Below are 14374 nucleotides of genomic sequence, written 5' to 3' on the forward strand. Positions count from 1 at the left end.
AGTTCTTTTGATTGCTGGCATATATGATTCCAGAACCTGCAATTTTTTATTGTAGCTATAAGTCCTGCACAATTCCAATTGTAGTTCTAATATATTTGAATTGTTTTTCTACAATTGAATTGTACAATAATATTCCTATGTATTTTCCATAAAAGATCTCCTTGAGATAGTGATTGATGGATTTTTTTCTATTTCTACTTTCTCCTCATGTTCCATCACTCCAGGACAATTTTCTTAGATTATTTTTTGTATTATTGTGTCAAGGTTCTTTTTTGGTCACAGCTTTCAGGTAGTTCAATCATTCTTATATTTGCTCTTCTTCATCTATTCTCCAGATCTGTTGTTTTTATTGTATTTAACATTATGTTTTATTTTTTCATTTTTTTATATTTTTTCATTGTTATTTCTTGGTTTTATAACTTCACTGACTTTCCCTTGCCCAAGTCTAATTTTTAAAGAATTATTTTAGTCTTTCAAGACTGTATCTTGCAACAACAAGATTATGTGATGATCAATTGTGACAGACTTAACTCTTTTCAACAATAAGGTGATTCAAGACAATTCCAACAGACTTGTGATGGAAAATGCCATATGCATCCAGAGAGAGAACTATAGCAACTGATGTGGATTAAAGCAGAGTAGTTTCACCTTTGTTGTTGTTTGTTTTCTTTTTTATCTTATTTTTCTTGCATGGCATGACAAACATGGAAATATGATTAGAAAAATTACACATAGTTTAACCTATATTGGATTGCTTGCCGTCTGGGGGAGGGGAGAAAAAAAGGGAGAAAAATTTGGAACACAAACTTTTGTAGGGATAAATGTTGAAAACTATCATTGCATGTATATTGAAAAATTAAAAACTATTATTATTATTATTTTAAAAGATTATTTCCTTTTCTAGTTGGTTAACTTTTCCCCACAATATTTTTGTTTTTCTTGGATTTTTTTTTTTTTTTTTAACTTCAGTATCTTCCTTTGAGGATGAACCCTGGTCTTTCCTATTTCCATAGTAACTTTCTATTGTTGGGTTCTTTCTTCTTTGCTGGTTCATTTTTTTTTTTTTTAAATCAGAAGTATTAGTGTAAGCACCTCTAATTGTGGGGTGATAGAATTGTTCCTCTAGTTTCACTTCAGCTCTCTCCTCTGACCTGGAACCCCAAACTAAATATTTTACCTTCCTACAATACCAGCCTCACCCTGCTTTTGCACACACTGGTGCACTGGCTCTTTCCTGCTCAGGTCTCTTGTCTCTGTAGCACAACTGGGCCTGGCACTTTTAATCAGCTGAAGGTTTCCTCAGTCTTCCCCGACTCAGACCCCAAACTCCACATGCACGTTGGGAGGTGAAAGATTCTGTGGTTCCTGCTGAGACTCCAGTCAAACCTCTCTAGCCTCAGGGTTCCCCATGTGGTATTTCTGGGGAACTAGCCTGAAGTGTTTTCATTTCACATGGTTAATCCCTGGCCTGGGATCTTTCTTTGAATTTTCTTGGGTTGTGCCATGAGGATCCCTATTCTGCTCCAAGTCTTGATTTTTCACCAATTCATGCTTACCCTTAGGCACAAATCTGTTCTGTTTGTGGGGGGAAATCTGAAGAACTTAAAATTTACTGACCTACTCCACCATCTTCCCCAAAACCTCCCCTAATAATTTTCAAACATAAATTTCATTTTAGCTCCATTATCATATCTTTTACTTTTGGCTGGGCATTATTATCACTTTGATAGCCTCCCATTTCAAATTCACATATAGAAAACTCAAGCTCATCATTTTCTTGTATAACCAATTCCCCCTTCAAATGTTTCCATTTGTCCAACATCATTCTTCCAATTGCTCAGGTTCACCTCCCCACTTTTCAGGTATTTCTGATACAACTGTGCCTTCAGAGAGAGAGAGAGAAAGAGAGAGAGAGAGAGAGAGAGAGAGAGAGAGAGAGAGAGAGAGAGAGAGAGAGAGAACTATATATATCCAGTCAGTTAGCACATCAAATCTTAAGTCATTTTCCTTCAAAATATTTCTTATAGGGGCAGCTAGGTGGTGCAGTAGATAGAGCACCAATCCTGAAGTCAGGAGGACCTGAGTTCAAATCTTCCTAGCTATATGACCCTGGGCAAGTCACTTAACTCTTAATTGCTTCAGCAAAAACAAACCAAAATATCTCTTATATCAATACTTTCTTATTTCTATTGACACCACCTAGACCCTTATTTCTTTAATTCCTGGATTATCATAGTAGCTTCCTCCTCAATTAAAGACTTCCCCCTCCAATTCCAATGATCTTTCTGAAAACTGTCATTTTCATTATGCTACTTTGAATTCTCATTTATCATAGGATCTCAAGATGTAAATCTGGAAAGAGCCATAACAGGTTATCTAGTTCAGCAATTTCTATTTGTAGTCTAACTCTTTTATTTATAAAAAGTTCAATAAAATTCTTTGTTCTATCAATCCAACATTATTTCTCACTACTTGCCAGTAGCTCTCCATGCTAGACATCATTACTATCCTTATCTCTTTGTTCTCACTCGTGTTCTTCCTTTTCTCTGGAATGATCCAACTCTCAATTTGATGATCCTCACTCTAGTCATTTTTCAAGTCCTAATTTTAAGGCCATCTTCTATGTGAAGGCTTCTCCAATTATTCTTTTCCTATTTGATCTCCCCTTCTCTGTATTATCATATATTATTTGAAATAATTTCATGTAAATTTGTCTTGTCTTTCCAACAAGACTAGATTAAGATTGGAAGAAATAGGGTGATAGAAGAACTTTTCTATTTTTTATTTTTCCCACAATGTCCAAGCACCATCTAAATATACTTTAAATCAGTAAATAATTGTTGACTGATTAAATTGTGAGAGATTTTGATAAAGCATAGTGAAGAAATTGACAGATGAGGTGACAAAACATAAGGGAATGGACAATAAAGAGATATTTTTCCTACGAACAAGCTCTGATCAATGTCACTTCTCTACCTGACAAATTTTATTAGCTCCCTGTTATTTCTTTTCTGTTCTTCAAAGCCTTTTCCAACCTGGTCCTTACTATTTTTCTAGCCTCATTACATATTACTTCCTATTTTCTACAGTCTGATCAAACTGGCCTACTTGCTATTCTTCACAAAACACACCATTTCCAGTAAACATGCCTTTCAACTGACAGTCCAATATGCCTGAAATGTACTCCTTCCTTACTCCAATCTCTTAGAATTCAGAGTTTTTTTTTCAAAACTTAGCTCATGTAACACCATTTGCATGAACTCTTTCATGATCCCTGCTATTAATGCCCTGTCTCTCAAAACTTGCATTTATTTTGTGTATATTTTGTCTCTCCTGATAGAACATAATCTATGAAAACAGGGACTGTTTTATTTTTGTCTTTTATTCTTAGCATTTGGACCACAACACTTAATACTTGATAATACCTTAAGTTACAGAATTATTTCTGGAGATCAAGGGAAAAAACAATGATTTATTGTAAATGGCTTATACCAGCAGTGGAGAGGTAGAAGGAAGGAAAGGAGGGAGAAAGAGTCAAAGAAAGAAAAGAAAGGATGAAGAAGGGGAAGAAATCAACAGGTTTTAAAATGAGCATCAGGTTAACTGTTATATTTTGCTCTTTAGCTGAATTTATAGGCTTCAGAATGTCATCCATCCTCTGAAATGCCATTTGGCTAGCTAAGCACTGTTCATGGTTCTGCAAACACTTTAATTACTAAACTTTGACGGGATCTTCTCATAATAATACAAGCTGTTCCAAAAGTTTTTAATAATTAAGCTTTAATAAACTTAAATAAGCCAACTAAAACCAAACCTTAATAAATTTAAACTTATACTAAGACTTTAGCACACCATGTATAGCCACAATAGCATATAACAAGAGTAAATATTTCTCTGGCCAATTCTGTTTAGTTCAGAAATCAAGCCAAGTCATCCCAGACCTTTCTTCCCCTTCTTCTATCTCCTTTCCATATAGATATTCATTTGCCTAAAGACAAGAAATCCTTTAAAATAATTTAAGGTTCTGGAGCTATCATTCTATGAACAAACTAAAGTGTGACAACTGAATTTAACTGAGAAAACTAGTAATTTGCAAATAAATAGGCTCAATATAGAATAAAAAAAGCCCAAGCTTAAATGGAAAAATAAAGATTAAGACAAAATAATAATCTGAGGATTTTTGGGGGAGGGAGGAAAGGAATTATGTCTGTGGATGTTAATCTGCTCACAGAATACCAAGTTCAAGTAAATGCTATAAATGTTTTCAAATACTAAGCTATCCATATGTTTTTATAAACATACAAATTGACTTTTAAAACCATTGTAGTCACACCTCATTTTACTTAAAAGATGTATTCCTGAAAAGTTGTGTGAAAACAAAATTTTGATAAATTTTATCATTTTAAACTAAAAGAATTCATTATTTAAAAGAATTGTAGTGAGAACTACTTCAGTAAATCAAATTCTTCTTTCAAATGAATAATCATATCCTAATGTTCTAATTTACAAATTAGTCTTTTCTTTTCTTTTTTTGCTGAGGCAATTAGGATTAAGTGACTTGCCCAGGGTCACAGAGCTAGGAAGTATAAAGTGTCTGAGGCCAGATTTGAACTCAGTCCTCCAGGGCTGGTGCTCTATCCACTATACCACCTAGCTGCCCCTAAATTAGTCTTTTCTTATATCAATTTTGTTTGCCAAAAAGTTATATCTGGTATGATACATATTTCTGATTTAGAATTAGCAGGTAGCTGCTATTCCCCATCCCTATACCATAATATCATAAAAAACATAAAACATGGGTACAAAGTATTTGTATCTTTCTCAAGACGTCCTTACCAGTGTGTGTTTTCATGTGCTCATCGAAGTACTGTTTCATGTTGAAGTCCTTGCCACACCACTGACACATGAACTGTTTGTGTCCAATGTGGATGCTCATGTGAGAGCGAAGTTGATACTTGTACTGAAACCTTTCATCACAGTTCTGTATTAGACAAAGCAGAAAGAATCTTAAATCATACTGGTTGATGGGCATAACAGTTATACTTAAGCAGTAGTATATAACAAAAACTTGTCCATCCCCAGCATTTCCTAACATTTCTCTGAAATTGAGCTATCAAAATGGGAATGCCTTAATATCTCTTACTTTGCTTTGTCTGTAAGTGAATTACTAATGAACAAAAGAAGAAAAAATCCTTATATGTTAGTCTGATGTATTGAACCAAGCTCTGCTGCTGAAGGAACAAACATAAAGTGATAAAAGTGGCAATGGTATCATTTCCTAAACATAGACCTAATCCAAGAAAGCTTAATAACAGAGCATGTTCATAGTATGTTAAAAATAAAATTTTAAGTAATATAGACAAATTCCTCCCCACAAAGATACAGAATCCTATTCAAATAGTGGTTAAACATATTGTCTAGGGTATATTTCTTAAGATTTTGTAGAAACATTCAATTTTTGAACTGAGCTATATGTCTCTTTGTCAAGAAATAGTGCCAAATATCCCAAAACTATTCCCTTCTGCATTTCTTCTATGTAATGGTGATTTCCTCACCTCGCATCTGAAGGGCTTCTCTCCAGAATGCTGCAGGGAATGCACCTTGAGTGACATACTGCGTTTGAATGACTTTCCACAGGTTTCACATGTAAATGGCATATCTTTTGTATGTGCTGCAACACAGAATGCATTTATACTCAGAATACTAAGTTCACCCAAAACATCATATGGGGAAAAATATGTTCTATTATTATAAAACTATATTCCCATTTCTTGAATTATTTTTTAAGCATTAATAACAATATCCTGAATAGAAGAACAAATGATACTTAAAAGGGGAGATAAGGAAATAGGAAAGGGGAGAACCATATCATAAAAGAAGTGCTGCCAGGTGAACTAAATATTCAAGGTCACACCATAGAAAAATTAGAAGAGAAATAGATCCAGTATCTTCACAGCTATAGCTAGGGAACAAGTCTTACCACACAAGGGAGAGATGCAATCAGATAAAAAGATAAAATAGATAATTTCAATGACATGATATTGAAAAGTTTTGCAGTAACAAAAATTAGTGCTACTAGGATTAGAAGTGAAGCTACAGACTGGGAAATAAATATTCATGTTAAACATCCCTGATAAGGAATTTATTCTTAAGATATATAGGGACCTAATATGAATGTGTAAGACTAAGAGTTATTCCACAATAAAGTGGTCAAAGCATACAACTAGTTCTTAAAAGAAGAATATTAACAATCATATGAAAGATTGCACTAAATCACTAATAATAAAAGAAATGCAAATTAAAACAACTTTAAGATTTCACCTCACAGTCAGCAAAAAAAAAAAGATGACAAAAGATATGAACAGTTAAATGTTAGAAGGACTGAGGAAGTCAGGCACATGAACAAACTGGTCCAACCATTTTGGAAAGCATTTTGTAATTATGTTAAGAAAGTCACTAAAACATCCATACTTCTGACCCAAAGATCTCAGTGCAGTGATGAGGTCAAAGGTAGAAAGAAAAGCCCCATTTTCCATTAAAAATATTTATAGACTGGCAAGACTTATATGAATTGATACAAAGTGAAGTAAGTAGAACAAGGAAAACAATATACACTAATGACTACAACAATGTGAGTGGGAAGAACAATAAAAAGAAACTGAACTGCAGTTATAGTGACCAAGCTTGGTTCCAAAGAAGAGATGAGAGGAAATGTGCCTTTTCTCTAGTGGGCAACTACTGATGTGAGCAGTGCATCCATTGTCAGACTCAGATGAAGTATTGGTTAATTTTGTTGTTTCTTTTCCTTCTCATTTTTTAATATATTTGGAAATGGTGATATAAAAACAAAAAAAATCAAGATTTTTTTAAAAAAAGAACTATTATTTGATGCTTATAGGACTCAAGACTTTTTCCATTTAGTTTCAGTAAGTCAAGGATGATTGAAATAAGGCAGCTCTCCCAATCTTGGTCCATGATGGGCAGAAAGAAAAGTCTTGTAAACAAGGAAAATTACAAGCATAAGAGGATAAAGAGAACAGAAGTAGTGGCAGGAAGAACTCACCAACCATGTGCTTCCGCACATGAGCCATGGTGTAGAACTTCTTCTCACAAATCTCACAGGAAAATTTCTTTTCTGCATATCCATGGACAATCTTGATATGTTCATGAAGGGACCAGAGCTTCTTGAATGATTTGTTACAGGAAACGCACTATGTGAGTGGGATAAACAGAAAGAAAATTTTACAGCTCAAAAGAAGCTGCATTTGCCTGCTGGCAGAAGGAACATTTGAGTTTTTAATTTATGGCAGAAGCCACAAATCCAGAGAAACCCAATTCCTGATAGAGCTGAGGTTCTAACTGAATTTCTCCCAAACACTAAATACTCTATATTTTCTATTTACTAAGTATCATCATTCAGATACATTTTGGGAGATTTATTAACAACTACTAAACTAAGGCAACTCTTTGTGAACCCCATTTGGAGTTTTACTGGCAAAGATATTGGAGTAGTTTGCCATTTCCTTCTCCAGAAGAATCAGAGAGGACCGAAACAACTCAACAACAACAACAACAACAACAACAACAACAACAACAAAAACTAAAGCAAGAAGAAATGGGGAGTTGTCCTTGCATTGAGATATCTATTGTCTGGCTAGTATCTTATTAGTGGTATAGACAGCTAGCTCTTGCTGAAGGAACTCCAAATCCTTAATATGCAAACTGTTTACTATCCCAGAGCAACTAGACTTTTCTAGGCTCTCAACATGCTTTTGTGTCACTTTCTTTGCAAGGCCAGTTGGACTGTGCTAAAAGGATTCAAATTACTTTTATTAACAGCCTAAAGAGAGCTAATTAGTGTAATAAATATATTGTGTAGAAAAATGAAACCCCTCATAATATATGCTGAATAACAATGCCACTATTCCACTCTGTCAAATTGGATTAATTTAAAACTCACCATATATAGCCTTTTTCATCAGAACTAATTATAACTATTAAATGCTTTCCTTTGACACAGCTTGGTTCAAACTCATCAATGTAAACTACAACAGTTATTTTCCAATATAAATTTCAGATCTCTCGCTGCAGTACTATCCTTGCACTAGCTTGTCTTTCGGCATTTGAGTTACCACTGAATTCAATGGTGGGCTCTCTCTTCCCTACAGACATATTAAATAGGAACAAAATGTTCCTGGTAAAAGTGATCAAGTCCAGAAAATTCTTGGGAATCATTAAGAACACACAGTAATCATGCTAGTACTTGAATTCAAGAATATCAGCTCTCATCAAAAACAAGTCTAGGCAGAGTTGATAAGAAACATCTATAGGTGCCAATATATTGCTCTAAGAAAAGCTACAACTTACCCAACAGACTTCTGTGGAAAAAAATATACCACTCTACATACAAGTCATTATGATTTTTATCATCTCTCATATTACTAGAAACACTAAGTTTCTATAAATGAGAACAAAGTGAGAGTGAAACACAAGATTGTTTTTCTAACAGATTTTGTTTATGAAGACCTACAAACATGTTTGTATGCATAATTAACGTTTGGCAAAGTGACAATTACTTTTTTAAAAAAGTATTTCCTTAGTATCTGCTTATAAACTATACTTTTCTGAAGTTTATAGTAAATTAAAAGAATGAAAGATAATTTTGAAGATCATGATAATTTTCAACACTAATCAGAAACCAGTGGTCACAGGACTTCAATTTTACCTCTAGAGTGCAGTATTGTGCAGCATTCCCTTTGGTTGGGATAATTCAAATTAAAACAAAGTCAGAAACTTCTCTCTCAAAAGAATAGCAGATTTTTCCTCCCTTTTCTATCCTTTGTTATAAGGGATGGGTCACTGAATGGGATAGGAATATATTCAGAAGTGAAGGTGATGAAAATACCAAAGATAACACAAATATTAAAAATCACATAAAAATAAAGTAAAGCAAAGATTTCAACTGTTGGAGGTCAACAAGTGGGACTGAAGACAGAAAGCTATATCTATTAGCAATTGATATGAAAGGTTTTGCAGAAAAATAAATTCACTCTTTTAAAAGCTTTAAAATATTTCTACTTTTACATCCCAAAAAGGAATAATCTTTCTTAAAACAGGTTTAGCTTTTAGTAAATATTCATTAGAATATATTCATGTATATACATAAAGGAATCCAATGTTATTAATTAGAACACTTCTCAATCCTACTATAACAATCTATTAAGATCCATTAATCTGTGTCATTTGTAGTTTCATTACTTACTGATTAATAACATTGTACTAAAACTTTATGTAAGTAGATTATAACTTATTTTTCACCAACTCAGCCTTTAAAGTTTAGCTATTCTTATGGGCTTAGTTTTTCAATTTTATACTTGTTAGTTCTCCACAGGTGAAAGCAAGCTCATTCCTGGAAATCTTTTTTACTTTCACTTATCTGAAGTCATTAAGAATGTTACTTCCTTTGCTGCACCCAAATATGACATCTTTCTCCCTTTTTCTTTCCATCTACCTGATGTTCCCTATGATCTCTAAACCTTTAAGATCTTCAACTATTTGTATTATTATAAGAAAGTGCACCTGACTTAAAAGGTGACCAGCTAAGAACTAATTAGAGAATTTCTTACAAAATAGCTTTCTTCTTATTTCTCCAAATTTTGGTGTCAGTTTATATTTTAAGTTTTGACTCTAAAATATGAGACCCTAGTGCTGAAAAATTAAAATATACAACTACTGAAAACTTAACTCTAGTCTCTATTCTCTGTTCTCTTGAGCATATATCAGAGAAGTCTGTAGAACTAAGTATTGCTCTAGGGCTGCCTTCTTGTTGACCAAACCTACCTGGATGTTTTTTTCACAGTCTGTTTGCTGATGGAGAGATAGCTCACTTTCCAGGACAAACTTCTTGCCACATTTGTCACAGATCTGCATGCGCCTATGAGTGACATTCATGTGCTTCTCCAGGTACCAGCGTGTATTAAACACCCTGGGACACTTCTCACAAGTCAAAGTTTCTTTCTCTTCACACTTAGCTTTCTGCACTGGTGCCTTTGGCTCCTTTGCAGTCCTCTTCTTACGCTTGGGAGGTTCTACACTTTTCCTCCGGCCTCTGGTTGTTCTGGGTGTAGGGGAAGTGGTCGCTGCGGCAGCTGAAGCAGCTCTCCTTGTTCTTCTTTGTGCAACACTGACTTTCTCCACTCTCTTCTCCTTTTTCTTTTGCCGTTCATTCTCTTCGTAGTCATTACTATCATCAGTGGCCTCTTCCTCACTTTCTTCATCTTCCTCCTCACTGCTGGTTTTAAGAACTGGAGTCTCTTTGGACTGAGAGGAAACACCTTTCTCCCCTTTAGATACATTTAATGTTTGGTTGTTAAGGTTTACCTCTACTATAATCTGTTCCCTTTTATAAGTTACTTCTTCTTCTTCTTCTTCCATGTCATCAGAATTCTCTTGGTCTTCTTTAACTGCACGGACTTCAGCCACTGATCTGGTTTCCCTGAAAAAAGGTTGTTCTTCTGTTTCATGAAGATGTGGTTTGCTCATTTTGGTGTCCACTAAAACAGAATAAGGGCTTCCTGACTCTCTTTTGTACACTTTGGTGGACAGGTCAAGTTCCTGGTTGGCACCATGATAAAATGTGGATGGCACTTGACCACGATGGCTGTCTTCTTGTGCCATCCCTGCTACATGCACGGCACAGTTTTCAACCAGCTCTTGGCAAGAATTGGCTGTGTGGCTCATTGGCAAAAAGTCTGATTCATCAAACAGTTTAAAAGGTGGTGAAGCAGCTTTAAAATAGGGTGGGTAATAAGAGAGAAAACCCGTTCTATTCCCATAGAATGATAAAATTAAAAAGGGACAGATTCTCCTCTTAGAGCCTACATGCAATTCTTCCAGTGTTTCAGCACCAAAGTAAAATCAAAGATGTTTGGTATTATGGCAAGAGTAGAGCATTAGAGCTTTTTCTTTTGAAGAGCACTGCAAATGTCTCGGAGCATCTTATCTACAAAGAAGAGCAGAGAAAAGGAAAAATATTAAATGCCACTACTTCCTAATTATGACAAGCACTAAATTTATCTGACAAACATTATTTTAAGATGACTGGATCCCTCATACACCATGTAGTACATACACTATTTAAAGGGCCCAGAAGGAGTAACTTGCAGGTAAGGAAAGTAACTTGACTACATACACTACACACATTCAACAGATTTTTACTGAGTGCTTGCTATTTGCAAGTACTTTCTTCTGAGACTGTTATAACACATTCCCGAACTTGTGTAGTTGATATTCTAGTTATGTAATCTCCAATCTATATATAACATTCAAGGGATCCACGACAAGTTTTCTTTTCAGTAATTTCCATTACTCATTATACCAAGTACTTAGAGAAAGCCAGTAATTACTATGTTAGGGACTTAGGATTCTTTTTTTTTCCCCAAACAAAAAACTAAGCTACATGATTAGTAAGTTTTGCTGCGTTGCTACAAATGAGCTGGTTTTTGTATTAGTGCAGACAATATTATATTTGTGGTCTTTAAAACTAGAAACAAAGAAAATTGTCAAAACCTATTGCCCTAAACTACATTAAAACTACATACAAACATGCACACATATAAAACTATTAGTATACTCATAATAGTTACTTTGTGCTTCCTTAGTTGGTAGTTTTCAATCTTTTGTAACATGCATTATTTTTTATTGTGGTTATAAACAAAGCTTACATTTATATACTGCCTTAAAGCTGACAAAACACACACACACACACACACACACACACACACACACACACACACACACACATATTTTTCCCATTCAGTCTTACCCTAACCCTGTGAAATAGATATTATTGTTTCTCTTCTCTGCCTGTGCTTCTGCCTCTTTGGGACTTTGCCACCATGACTCAGTCTATCTTCTCACCTTGGAACTTCCCTCAACAACTGAAGCCTTCTGTAACAGCCCTCTGCCATGCCTCCTTCTTTGGGAAAGGGGAACCCAGGGATGGCGAGTACCTCCATTTTGGGGACAGACTAAGGCTGATCATGTTTCAATGCTAGCTATGCTTCAGACGCTCTATAAGTTATCACAGTTATCACAGAGTCCCTATTTAGGTACCTTCCTAACCTCACACTGCTTTTATGCCATCTTTTCCCCATTACAATGTAACTATTTGAGGGCAGGATTTGTATTTTCTTTTTTTCTGCATTCCAGGAATACAAATATCTGTCACTTAGTAAACCTAACAATGCTTGTTATCTGTTTTCCTTATTTTATAATTAAGGAAACTGAGGTTGAGTGGTCAAGTAACTTGTTCAGTAATATAAAACTAGTAAGTGACAGAAGCAGAATATGAATCAAGGTTATGGAACTCCAAGCCTAACACTCTATTTACTATACTATACTGCATCTATTATTGCCGACTCATTTTCTGAAATATTGGAATTTTTGGGATATTTCAATTGTTTATCAAGATAAACAATTTAAAACCAAAGCTGACCCAGGAAACTAATAAAGAACAGTCAACTCTAAAAGAAGGATTTAATTCATGGATTTAATATGACCTAATAATAGGACACACAAAAGATACTATTTTTGTCCTTACAGAATCTACCATCTGATTATACATATTAATAGTCTTAGTCCTTGAAATAATTTCAAAGTTTCAAGAAGCATTCTTTTAAGTTGGTGATTTAAGTCTGTATAGTCCACATAGCACAATTTTGTTGTTGTCCGGTCATGTCTAATTCTTCATGATATTGCCAAAAATAATGGAATGGTTTAACATTTCCTTCTTCAGCTCATTTAACAGATGAGGAAACTGAGGCAAACAGTGACTTGCCCAGTCATACAGCTAGTAAGTATCTGAATGAAGATCTGGACTTAGGATGATGAGTTTTCATGTTTCCAAGCCCAGTGCCCCTATCCACTATGCCACCTAACTTCTCCTTGCAAAGGATTTATTTAATAAACAATACATTCATTACTAGCTGATTTTTCAGACTATTAAGACACATGGAGATTTAAATTCCACAAGCAGGTAATAATCAAGTAAATATGATCCCTAGAAAAACCAAATTTAAGAAATGAAAAAGAACCAAACTTGCTTTGATGATACTAACAAATTCCTCACTGGCATTCAGCCAACCATCTTCATCATTATAACTCATTTAAGCAGGTACTTCAACTACATGAAGTGGATTAAGTTCATACATTAATAACTATGTACTCTTTAAATTACACTAAAGCAACTACTATAACTGGTGTTCTAAGTTACTTAAAATAATACAGTATTATCAACCATATATCATAAATTAAGTCAATATCATACGAATTAATTACTTCTTTCTCATGAGATAAGAGTGGAAGTGTACTGGCTGATATTGATCCAGCTATGATGCTTCCTCACTGATTCTACTAGTGCAGACTACAAAACAGCTAACCCTTCCAAAATAATATATGCTGAAATAACAAACTGAGTTCTTCAGAAGAAAGAGGATATAACAATTCAATAAATAAAATTCAAAATTAGAATATATTACACTTATCTTAGGTATACCCAAAGATTTGTTTCTATTTTAAGTTATTTTTTGAGACACAGAAATTCAAATTACCTATAGCCTTCAAAACTAATATGAACTAATTAAATTATAGGTGTTTTTGGTAGCATATAAAACTAGAGAACAGTATCTATTTATCAAAGCATTTACAATCTATTTGAGCAGAAAAGACAAATAAGAAAAAACTATGTCATTTATATATTACAGTGAATAAAGTACTAACTGTAATCTTTTTGCATTGCTTCCAGAATGTGATATATGTGTGTGTGTACACACACACACACACACACACACACACACACATATAAATGTATAGTTTTTCAAGGACCAAAAAATATAGACAGTATTCAACAGTGTTTGGTCAAGCTGTTTCTTTTTTTCTTCAAAATTATAATTTTTTTTTTTTACTTGACAAGAATGGAATTTCTTTTCCACACTAAATTCCTTTCCACCTCACTGAAGAAGAAAAACGAAAAACAAAACCCTTGTAACAAATATACATACATGATTGAGCAAAATAAATTCCCACAATGGTCATGTTCGAAAATATATGTCTCATTCTAAATCTTGAATCTATCACACTTCTCTTTCAGGAAATGAGACTACATCATCACTTGTGAAATCACTGTTAGTAAGTCTTTCAGAGTTGTTTGTTTTGGTATAAATGTTTTTGTACATATGAATCTTTTTTCTGTTTCTTTTATGTCTTTGGGGAATATGAATGTTCCAATAGTTATCAATGAAATGATCAACTATGATTCCAAACGAAGAAAGATGAATTATACCTCCCCTTGATGGAGAGTGACAGACTAAAAACA

At 34.2% G+C, this 14374-nt stretch overlaps 1 protein-coding gene across 2 annotated transcripts in view; it reads right to left on the reverse strand.

The window, feature by feature from the left end:
- ZNF652 (zinc finger protein 652) overlaps positions 1–14374 on the reverse strand; it is an 88651-nt gene that overhangs the window by 13762 nt on the left and 60515 nt on the right. For both annotated transcript variants that reach the window (XM_051994771.1, XM_051994770.1), the window contains exons 3-6: positions 9841–11002; positions 7064–7211; positions 5556–5671; positions 4837–4981 (exon numbers count right to left, since the gene is read on the reverse strand). In XM_051994771.1, coding sequence (XP_051850731.1) covers positions 4837–4981; positions 5556–5671; positions 7064–7211; positions 9841–10740 — 1309 coding nt within the window. In that variant the 5' untranslated portion in view covers positions 10741–11002. The remainder of the gene's footprint in view (positions 1–4836; positions 4982–5555; positions 5672–7063; positions 7212–9840; positions 11003–14374) is intronic.

This window comes from Antechinus flavipes, chromosome 4, assembly GCF_016432865.1.
Source record: "Antechinus flavipes isolate AdamAnt ecotype Samford, QLD, Australia chromosome 4, AdamAnt_v2, whole genome shotgun sequence".
NCBI classification, from domain to species: domain Eukaryota; kingdom Metazoa; phylum Chordata; class Mammalia; order Dasyuromorphia; family Dasyuridae; genus Antechinus; species Antechinus flavipes.